General features: G+C 40.0%; 1 protein-coding gene across 2 annotated transcripts in view; it reads right to left on the bottom strand.

Annotated features, from left to right (window-relative positions):
• Window positions 1–12148, bottom strand: part of GFRA1 (GDNF family receptor alpha 1) — a 135950-nt gene that overhangs the window by 45210 nt on the left and 78592 nt on the right. For both annotated transcript variants that reach the window (XM_023929923.2, XM_023929928.2), the window contains one exon: window positions 9381–9720. In XM_023929923.2, the coding sequence (XP_023785691.1) occupies window positions 9381–9720 (340 nt within the window). The remainder of the gene's footprint in view (window positions 1–9380; window positions 9721–12148) is intronic.

Genomic DNA, 12148 nt, shown 5'->3' with positions numbered 1-12148 from the left:
ACTCAGGAAAGGACTGCTGCATTATGGGGAGAGCTGTTCTCACTTCATTAGCTGGGCAAGCAGAATCGTCTTTGAATTACAGGCTGGTAACCTAAGAAAATCACTGTCACTCTCCAAAAGCAAGCCAAGGAAAAGTAGTGCCACTGCAAGTCCTTGAGCGTGCCACTGGGCTCGTCAGTGTTTATCAGTAACTATACTGTGAGTGCACCATGAAAGGATGTGGTTCCAAGTACCTGAGAAACACAACCATGGCAATAATATTCCCTGTAACCACTTGAATAAACTATAATAGACTATTACTAGCTCAAGCATGAAGCTGATGGGAGTTCAGAGATGGAAAATAATCTAAAAAGTCCAATACAAGTTCTCTCTTTACCAGAAAAGTTTCTGCTGGTAGATGTACTGGAACATCAGGTTTCCTGAGGTTATGTAGGGATGCTCTTTGAGTAAGAAAATCTCTCAGTGGTACGTGTGGTGACATTCCTGAAGGAAATAACTCCATATCTCCCTGTCAGAGGGGCAGCTCAAGGAAAGAAAGGGTGTCCAGTGTGTCCCTGCACTCAACTGAGCAGGGTCTGTGGGCGACCAGCGTGGCTGAAACCCATCCTGGAGCTACTCCAAATACTGCTCTGACCTCAGAGTAAGACAACAACTACAAAATAAGAAATACAGAAGATAAAAGCAGAGTAGAGTCCCTTTTATGTGAATCCATTTTTTTCATGCACAGAACAGCCCCACCAAACAGCAAGTGGAGAAGTTCTGGCAGCAGCAAGCCAAGAGAGCATTGATCTTATTCGGCACGTTTTACTTGCTTTTAGAAGTAATATGGATATATAATGATAGTACAGAAAGCACTGATTTGTAGTCCAAGCTTGGAAAACAAACAATTTTTACCAGTTAAGGATGATGTGCTGTCTCAAGAGCATTTTTTTTTTTTAATCCACTCTCAAAACCATGTGAACACACAAGGCTGAGAAAAGAATGTAAGGCCAAGACTTGATGGCCTGTGACACACCCAGACATTTACAGAGTTTGTTCTGAAATGAACTGTCCATTCTGAAAAATATTTTGCAATGCTGCATGATGGCCAGTTACTGAGATGTACCTCCAGCATTTCCTAATGACTAACTGGCAAAGGGAGCATCATAACTGATGCTGTGATTTATGCTTGAATTGGAACAATTGAAAGTGAGCTAAACATTCATATAATACAGCTTGAATTTAACAGTTCTTAGTTGTATATGCTTTACAATAGAAAAGCTTCCTTTCATGGTTTGTAGAATGTGCTTGAAAAAATACAATGTAAGCACAAACATTATCTTTTGATGTAAGGTCATCTACTAATAATCTTAGGCAAGGGTCACAGTCAGCTCACACAGAAACTCTACCAACAGTAAATACACAGCAGAAAACCCCTTCTGTGTCACTTGTCTTAAAGCCAGCAGATCATTAAAGAATAGGAAACAACCACCACCTCTGCTGAGAAGTCTTTGCAGACACTGGTTCATTTACATCTGGCTTCCACTGAACAGGACTTACTCCAGTAACATGGCAGTGTTTATTAACATAATTAAAGCAATGTGATTTCTATTTAGTAAACATGAGAATGCTAAAATTTGAAAATATGCATGTGGCTGTCACTTGCTCTGCTGAGAAACAAAGTTTTATTTTTAGCTCTGGTGCTTACATTTTCTTGCAGCTATTTTAATAGATGAACTGCCAGCAGAAATATTCTCTCACTGGGCCCTGATGTAGAATGATATAAATAACCTTTACAAAGTCCAGCATAATGGAATGGTAAAATCAGTTGACATTCTCCTAATTAGCACTGCCTGAAGATTTACCTACACAGAACAGGAAGAGCCAAATTCACCCCTGGAATAAATCCACTGAAGTCACTGATGTCAGAGGAAGTACACTGGGAATGGACTTGATAGAATAGATCTGTTATTTACATTAAACACAGAGCAGCTTCTTGCCTGTAGCATATACATGGCTTGAGGTAAATGACAAAAGCATTTTGATTTATCAAAGAAAATTCTATTCTGTGATATATACACCCTTTCTTTGCCCCAGAAAAGGCAAATTAGCCGAATTTGACTGGGTGTACATAACAGATCTTCTCTTCACTACATCTGATAGATCAGGGGGTGGAAACTACTCATCAAACCAGTGGATGTTAAACTCCTTTCTACAGAAATCTCTCAACTAACAATTCAAAATATCAGCAATAGCAGTACTCCTAGTGGAACCCCATCCAGGAAAGCAATTAAGTGCTTGCTTAACTGTAAGGACATGAGTAGCTTCAAATTTAGTTCTCTATTAAAGTTTAATGTCAAATTTAACTGTCTTGGATTTCAATATTTTTGACTAAACATGTGTGAAACTGCTTAATTAACATATGTAGTTTAATCTCTCTTCCCCTTCCCCTCAATAAATCAACAAAACAAAATAGGTCACATTAGCCCTGCTGTAACCCCCTCCCTGGCTCATGTTTCTAATCTGCAGTCTTCTTATTTCTTAAATTATACAGGCAGGTTTTCTTTTCCACTTAAATTAACAAAATAAGGCTTTTTAGACAAAATAAACATGGGAGACCTTACCACACTCTACAACTACCTGAGAGGAGGTTGTAGCAAGGTCATTGTCCAAATAACAAGTGACAGGGTGAGAGGAAATGGCCTCAAGTTGTGCCAAAGGAGGTTTAGATTGGATATTAGGAAAATTTTCTTCATGGAACAAGTTTTCAAGCAGTGGAACAGCTGCCCAGGGATGTGGTGGAGTCACCACCCCTGGAAGCAGTTAACAGAGCTATTAGATGTGGCACCTGGGGACAGGGTTTAGTGGTGGGCTTGGCAGTGTTAGGTTTAGGGCTGGACTTGATGCTCTTAATGGTTTTCTCCAACCTAAATGACTCTCTGAAGGACCACATTCACACACAAGCACCCCAAGTTTTTAGAAATGCAGTGGTCACAGTACCTCACTCAGCTCACTGAGACATCTGCCTAGAAAGAGACTGACATGGAAGCAGGGTATCCAAATACAGCCTATAAAACCTTATATCATTGGCATCCAAGTTTATTTTGTGATTGTTGTGCGCTCACACATGCACTCTTTATTCCCACTTTCACTTCTTCAGCCCTGTAGACAGGCAAGACAGGATATTCAGCTCCACAGGTTATTTTTAACCTGATCAGCAGAGGATCTACCCGACCGCAGGGATGCTGCCTGGAGAGTTTGAGCTTGCCTGACAAGGGACCTCAGCGTGAAATACCATCCAGTTACTGCTTCTTGGAGCATGAACTCTCTTCATGGTACAGCACAAAGCCACAGGAAAGTTGGGTGCAGGACTAAAGCTGAGCCATTTTTCTAATTATGGTATCCTTGTGTCTCCCCTGCTTTTGGAGAAATGTCAATCACCCAGCAAGCTTTTAATCTTCAAGGCCCTCCTAAGCTGACCAGAGAGAGTATAAATGAGGGCCAGCCAAGCAGATCTGGGCACTGCAGAATGAGATCCATCTACACTTCAAAAGGGACAAAGCAGTCTTGTTTAGCTGGATGTTTGGATTTTTATTTTTTTTTATTCCAAAGGGATTTTTGGATATCTTATAAGGAGGAACTGCTTGATTCATTTTGAGTTTTATTCAGTTGGAATAAATTTAAAATTACCTTTGTTTCTGAGGGGGAGAGGAGAGCAATATTATGTCTATTTACTCTGCTAACAGAAGACATCAAAGTAATGAATCATGTAAAGGACTGAAAGGGAAGAAAATATAATATTGCAGCATTTTCTATCTTTACTTTGCCTTTCTTGAAAGGTTTTTGCTTATTTTGCAGAGACTGCATTAATATTTTTTTCCAGGCTAGCAGTTCCCCACACACATATTCCACATCAAGGTTCCTCTGAACTACACCAGCTTCTTTCCCACCTCCCCTCAGACCCCATTTTTTGAATTTTCTGCATTGTTACCATTCCTCACTATTAGTTCATTAAAATGAATGAAATCCTGTTTTGTCTTCTTTTTTCCCCACTAAAATAAATAAAACCTCTAGCAATATAGACATATATATATATGCATACATTTACGTGCTTGTATATCTATATATGTATAAAAATCACTCTTCAAATTCAGGCTGTGTGAGGTGAGCTTGTGGGCATGGGCCAAAAAGCAGACTTTCCATTTTTTCTGCCCCAGTTGCTATTCTAGAGGAATGCACAGGAGCTCTCCTGAGTGCAGGTGCAGAGAGCTCAGGCTCACCTACTGCACTGCCAGCATCCTACACCCACCGCAGGCTGAGTCAGGCACGAGAGCTTCTGCACCCACTCCCTGACTCAGTCTCCAAACACACAATGCAGGCACATCCTGCACTTCTCTAGAAATCAAGAGTGTCCTTTTCCTAATGCCCCTAACAGCATTACAGAAACTACGCTCTTGTCCTGGTTTTGCATAAGCACAGCAAACCGATCATCTCAGAGTGCTCCAAGTGCCAATTTCATATAAATGCCCCCGAGGGACTCAAACCCAGCTCTGTTCTCCAGAACTGTGTAATGTTACTGTGTCCTTCATAAAAATACCCACCAAGTGCCCTTTTAACATGCAAAAGTAGAGCCAGGCTGAGAGCGAGCTCTCAGGCTTTTATTTGACTGACTGAATTGTCACCAATATCAGCTACAAGGCTCAGAAAGGGAGGCAGCACCTCTGTTTTCCCTCTCATTTGCTGAATTACAGATGATCACTGGACCGTGGCAGGATATTGAGGGAGGAAAAGCACAACATGCAGAGAAGCAAGTGAGGAGGCACCCTAAGTGGCTGTAATAGAATTCAAACGTGTCAGAGAGGTGGTGAAAGTCAGATAATTGCAGGAAGATCTGGAAAGAGGAGATGAAAGGAGACTAAGTGAAGGGAAGAGGTAGGAAGAAAAAAAAAAAAAAAAAGTGAGGAAAGTGAAAGAGAATTATAATGAATAGAAAATGTGAAGGGCAAATTTCTTTTTCCCCTCTTCCATCTCCTCCCTCACATCCCTCCAGGGCACTGCTCCCTGTTAATTCTGTAACTGAGGACTGCTCCCTCCTAGAACAAGGTGATGGTGGGCTGCCCCCATCCTGGAGCAGGACAACACCAGCTGCCTGCACGTTTATGACATCTCCCCACAGACCTGTCTCTAGTGCTGAAGCCTGGGGCTGCAGGGTCTGCAGTCAGCAGTGCCTTTTGCTGCAGGAACAGCCCACAAGACTCACAGAGAAGCCACTTTCACCAACAGGTTCCAGGTGTAAAGCACCTGCAGATTCTCACAGCTAACAGAAAAGGAGCACAGACACAGTGACTCCCTTTCCAAGCTAAATTATCATTAAAAGTGTTCAACAGAATATCATCAAGGAAAATTATTTCCTTGGCAAGTTTCTGGCGTTTTCAGGAAATGCAGCAAGCAGCTGAGCTTCTGTTCTAACACTTCCAGTGGATGAATTCTTCTCTGCACTGATAACAACATTTGCATAACTTCACAGAGTGTACTGATACCTGTAGAAGCAGACATCCTTCATACAGAGCTGAGTGGGTGGTTGGAACTAAATTAGGATTGGATAGGACAGGTGACCAAAAACTGGTCAAGAGCTAAGAACACACCAATGAAAGCACATTTATAAAGATTTGGCTCTCTGAACACAGTGCTGGAAACATTTTTCACTGTATTTTCAAGGAGATGACCCATGTACTGGAACCTAATTGGATACTTCATTATTTTTCTTCTGATATCCCACAAGAAGAAGTTATCTAAAATATGTTAAGCATATTTTGGGTTTTTTTTTTTTCAGTATCAAACAGCTGCAGACAACTATATGTACCATTTGCAGAACTAAAGGCAAAAAATTAAGAAGACAACTGTCTTCTGAAATTAGTTAACAACTACTTTCTGGCTATTTGAGCTTCAAAAATAAACCTCAATGATCTGACCAGTCATTTTGAGTATAATTATTGTGAAGGACAAGAAACATGCTCTTACCAGTTTTATTAGCAAAAAAATTCTGCCCTTCTTTTCTGATCCTTGCAGCACATGGATAGATTGATAGAATTATTTCAATAAATAATGTGTCTGTATTGTTATTATTCTGGTCAGTGTCTTCTGAACATATCCAGGAAAAAACCCCAAGTATGCAAATTCAAGACACAGATTATTAAAAAGACCAAACTAATGACTCACACTTTCATTACTCAAGCAAAACAGTATTTGCAGTACTGTCAAATGTGATAATGGCAAATATGAAGCACCCTGCCCTGCATTTACAGCAGGATGATACTCTTAAAACATGCCAGTCAACTTTCTGAAGATTAATTTTTAGCTGAGGTGATCAGATCACAAAGTTCTTCAGAGGTTTGTGCGATTCCAGGACATCACTGGTGAAAGTTTTTGATGGTACACTGACTTTTCTTAGATTTGTTTATGCACACAATAAAAAAAAGAAGTCTGATGGCTTCGTCTTCTTGGGTTTTTTGCTTTTCTTTTCACTGAGCATTGACAGACATGCCTGAGAGACTACAATTGTTTCAAAGCTGGATATGGACTAGGATACAGGCAGAGGCAGCAGACAAATGATAATGAAAGTGAACCATTCAGCATTCTGATGAAGTTGAAAATTAGGACTGTTTACATAAGTCAGAACTTATTTGCATTTCCTGACATTTCAGGTCTCTTTATCCCTCGATTGAGAATTTCTTATATAACAGATAGCTTAATGAGTTGAATAAAAAATAATAAAAAAGCAAAGCGTCCTGCCATGTCTGTTAGTGGTACCTGCAGTTTGGCCAGATTGCCTCCCTGCTCTTAACTCTGCTTCAAGAACAGATTTGGTGATATATACACCAGGATAAAATTTTTAAGGAATGTTCAAAATGTAATGTTTAAATACACAGGCCCAGCTGATATTTTATAGAGAGTACAGGCAGATTCAAGTCTTGCATTTCTGAGTAAGCAGCATTCATAAACCATTTCATGAACATATTTTCAGAAAACCTTTAGAACTTGTACCCCTTGTCTAAACTAGCATTATGAAAAAGCTTTAATTGGTGTAACAGGCATGCAAATAATATTTCTAAATTACCTGGTCTCACAGTAAGACCGTATTTTCAAATTATTCTGCCATTTAGATACTCCTGATTTCAAAATGAAATAGAAGTTATCAGAGTTAGAATTACACACCTACTGACTACTGCTTTTAATTATTCTAAACGTATCTGGAATTACTATAATGACTGATATTTATCAGTAGTTACAATAGCAAGGAGATCTCCCATTCCTTTCCTGCCCTGCCCAAGTCCCTGTTTTCCTGCAGGACAAGGGGAACAAATCTCAGCAATTTCCTTTAAGTGCACAAGTCACAGAGACAAAATGTCTTTCACTGTCTGATAGGCTGGGATAGCTTTGCTGCCAATTCCTTCTCTCCATGACAGCAGAGAGGGAAGGTATTAAACCAGCAGCAGTTCAGAGAGCCCAGGAGGTTGTAACACCAACGTGAGGTGACTCTCAGCAACACACCAAGCTTGCTTTACCTCGGCAGGACCTTAGTGCTGCCCACACTGAGTCTGCCCCAGACCCTGCAGGCATTTGCCCACCCATTCCCTTGTACCAGTGCTGCCCCTCAGCCTCATAGCCAGGTCTCAATGAGCCTTGGCAGAGCCAAAACTTTTGAATTTTGATGTTCTAATGTAAAAGAAACCACTGTTCATTTACAAATAAATCCATTTTCATCTCAGTGCTGGCTGCAGCTTCAAGCAGAGATTTTACCAAGCTTTCCCCTGCAACATTACAATGGAGAAAGCACAACACCAGACTCATGAAGTTAAATTAAACAAAATGCCATTAAAAACTTAACTGCTGAGACAACATTAGATCAAAGCTGACCAAAGAAAAACACAGTCATGAGAGGAGTAATGGCATTAATTTAACAAGTTAATTCCAGAATACTACAACCCAAATAACAGGGAGAAGTCTCTGTATAAAATCCTCTCTCCAGTTTCACTGGCGCTGTAACAGACTGACAGTTTGACAGAAAACACTGTAAAGATACTGTAACTCAATTAACAGGACCTGTGTGTAGGGAAGGCAATACACAAAAGCAAAAAATACCAGTGGAACAACATGGAAACAGAAAATGGATTGTTCTGAGGCTACACGTACCCAGCCTTCAGAAACTGCAACAGCATCAGCAAGCAAGGGGCTGAATGCAAGTCAAACTGCTCTGATTTACATCTGCTCCTGCTGTGGCCAACAGGAAATGTGTCTCCAGATTCCCCCAAAGCCATGGAGGGAAGGGCATTGCTCATCTCCTCACCTCCGAACAACACTCAGCCACAACTGAAGTGCTAAAGACCAGCAGTGGAAATCTCATAAACAAACTTCAAAGTAAATATTTTACCAGGCATAAGTAAGTACTTATTAAGATTTAGATTGTATCTTCAGTGTCCTTGACATTTTACAATAGTGTTTATCTCCCTTGTTTGCTAATTCACAGAATTGGATAATCTACAAGAAATTTACACATTAGAAACGAGCAGGATTCTTGGGCACGACTTCATAAATATGACATTAGCACAACAATGCTCTAATATAAACAATACACAATTCTAAGTAGGAGCAAAACATTTCCTGAGGGCAGAGGAGGTCCTGTTTTCCACTGAATAAGCTCTGTGTGCCAACCTGCAGGGACCCCAGGAGGGGAAAGGACCCAGTTTGTCCAGCGGAGCAGGGCTCTGCTGGGAATTAGGCTGGGAATTAGGTCAGTGAACCAATGACCCCCCAGTTACATCAGCCCAGCACTCCTCTCAGGCAGGGGAGATGAAACCATTTCAAGGCTAAACCAGTTCTATGAAGACAGTGAGATTCTGTCTACAATATGGACTATTTTTTTTTTTTCCAATGAATTAAAAACATATGAGTAGTCTGTGTATTGTGACTATTTATGAAGTCCAACATGAAGCTTGTACTCCCAATTATCAGTACTTACATGTACAATGAAAATAAATCCCATTATAATGAAAAATTATATTTTCACCTGGTCACTAATAGGACATAAAAATCAGACTGAGACATCACTTCATAGATACACACAGTGTTTCCAACAAAAATCTATAAAAATTAAATTGGGCACTTAAAGACTCCTCCAAAATGCGAGGGAGTAGCTGGGAACAGTTTTGGAGAAGGCACACACTGTAAGCAAATGAGGGCTTTTGTTACTCTGTTAAGGATGTCAGAGGCATTTGCTTTTTTTCCCTGACTCATCCTTTTCCTTCGTGGGTATTCTGACCCTTAGTCCTGGCAAATCCATCAGCACCAAAAAGTTCTCTCTGGTACCTCATTAATCACTTCCTTGCCATGTGCTATCTTACCTGCAGATGTAATTCTTCTTGCAGGACTCTTGCAAATTCAGGCAGTTTGGTTTCTCCCTGTCCTCATATGAACACACAGGAACAATAGTCTGCCGTCTCCTTTCTGTACAGGCTACGTCTCGACAGGAGCAGAAGAGCATCCCGTAGCTGTGCTTTGGGGGGACCTTGTCAAAAAATAGCCGGAGGGCCTTATGACACTTCCGCTTGTTACAGATCTCATTAGACGTGCTGCTGGTGCAGGGGGTTATGTAAGCAGATCTGAACCTCTTGCAGGTATCATTTAGGTTACAAGCTTTGGCTGCATCCAAGCAATTGTTCCCCTTTGAAAGTACTGGCTCCACTAGAAAAAACAACACAACAGCAGTGAGAAACGCGTCACATTTACACTTTGTGCTTTGTGGTTATTTCACTGTTAACGAGATCCTGAACACATATGTTTGTTACATACAAAGCTTTGGGTGCCAGAAAATGGGACCAGTCCTTCTGTTTCTCAGGGTAATGGTTTAACACCCACAACTGAGAGCTCTCTAAGGCCACCCACAAGTTCCATGCTTAGGTAAAACACTGTTAGAAGAGCTACAGATGCCACCTGAACCCTGGAAAATTTATGAGCTTTTTAAACTTTGAAGGAGCTGACATAAAATTAAAAAGTGGCTATGAAAGAAACATTTTTAAACAAGGATGTCCCTTTTTCTCTCTCTCTCTCACACACATACACACAGACAAACGTACACACTACAAGAAATTATAGGAAAAATTAAAATCCGATGTAAGTTAAGGCTGTAATTACACATTTAATTTCTCAATACATTATCCAGATATTAAAACCCAATAGACGCTTTGCTTGAAAAGGAAGGCAACTGGCATTAGATTGCAAAATTCAATTAAGAATAATTGTAATGCTGCTTTGGATATTAGGAATGCCAACATCACAGATCCAAGAAAATACATTAATTTCCCACTGCTACAGAACTTGCAAGCTGAACAAAACATTTTGCAAATATCTAAAATCTGCTGCAACCTCTTGGGGGGGCTGGCCAAAGATAAAACATTTTAAATGATCCAAAGCTCTAAGTTACCCTTAAAAAAAGCCTTTTTTCCCCTAGATCTTTCACCTTTACCCAGAAACTCAGTCCAAGGTCCTTCTACAGCTCACTGCCACTCATCTCCATGCTCCTACCACTCTGCCTCCCATTCCCACATCAGGACATCAACCTTTTCTCTTTTTCCACAGCAGGAAACACGAAGCAGCTTGGCTGAGATGCTGCACTGAGCTCTGCATTTGTTGGAACACACTGTGCCCAAGATGGGCCTTGGCTGCTCACACACACTTCCCATTATTCAAATAAATCACCTGCAACTGTCCCATGCATCTTACCCACCCAAAAATAACACAAAGCTAAGGAGCATTAGATTTGTGTTTCATTCTAGCACTGTGCTGTAACTATGTTCAGTGTGTTTGTACATTTAACCTTTGTAATTTAGCAATCACACTCCAAGTCCTTCCCAGTCTCAGCTGCCTGCACAATAAAATGGCAACTTTCTGCATCTTCATAAATTACAAAACTGTAAACATGCAACATTTGACTATAAATTAAGAGCCCATCATTTCTTATAATAGCAGCCTACAACAGATTAAGCAACACCAGATGCAGAAGAGATGAGATGCCCAAAATACAACCCTCTCATAAAATTGTAACATTTTAATATAAAATGTTGCATTACATTAGCATACAACTATAATATTAACTATGAACCCTTAAAGTTATTTTATACAGTATATAGAATTATATGTTTAGTACAAATATAATTACTATGTAATCTGCAGGGTATATAATTATGCAATATATGAATAGTATATGCTAATTACTATGTGATTGCAGAGTAATTACATGGTTATTTGTGCCTGGGAGTCAACTGCTGAATTCCACTCTTTAATACAAAATTCTGTGGAACAGTTCTGAATGGGGTATTGCAATATGAACAGAAAGCACTGTGAACACAAGCACCTCAAAAATCAAAAGGACAGGTTAATCAATCTTTTTCAAAAGGCAGAACATAAGCCAAGTCACTGACAGTGCAAACAGCAGCGAAAGTTATCTTGGGTGAAAGTTGAAATAGGTGCAAAGTGTTCACAAACCATAGTTATGCATATTCATACCTGTCAGTCAATTTATATCTGCCCAACACTCACATTCCTCTCTACACTGTCAGCTCTGAATACAGACTGGTTTGGGGGGGGTTTTGTTTTTTAAAGCAGCCCTGGCTGTAAAGTTCTCCTTGCATTTCTGGTTTGATACATATGTCTCTAGCTGTTCTTTCCAGCATACTTGTCCTAACATTATACAAATTATTCTTACCTTTTAAAACCAAGACTAAATGTAGGAGAGGTGTACCAAGTGCATCTGAATTAAACCAGACTGTCTACACCAACTCTTCTCATTAATACCAACTTCTCTTAAGCTTTTAAATCATATTTTTAATGCAAAGTTGACAATCTGCAATACATTTAATGCTTTATTTTTATTGCAAAAGCGCAGAATTATTCCTAAGTCCTGTGGTAACTACAAACAGTTAACAATACTGGGAGTGTTCCCGAGGATTACTTATGCAGCAGTAATTTATAAGGTCAAAATTTCACCCAGCTTCTGTTCCACAAAGCTTAAATTATTAAGACAGGCAGGAGTTTGGCTCTTACCAGGTACTGACTACTTTAAAAGCAAATGGATCTTATCCAGAGATACTTTTCATGCCAGAACCCTTTGGGA

Source organism: Cyanistes caeruleus, chromosome 8 (assembly GCF_971803275.1).
Source record: "Cyanistes caeruleus chromosome 8, bCyaCae1.hap1.1, whole genome shotgun sequence".
NCBI classification, from domain to species: Eukaryota; Metazoa; Chordata; class Aves; order Passeriformes; family Paridae; genus Cyanistes; species Cyanistes caeruleus.
The sequence above is the reverse complement of the archived record's forward strand: the minus strand, read 5'-3'. Positions and strand labels throughout refer to the sequence as shown.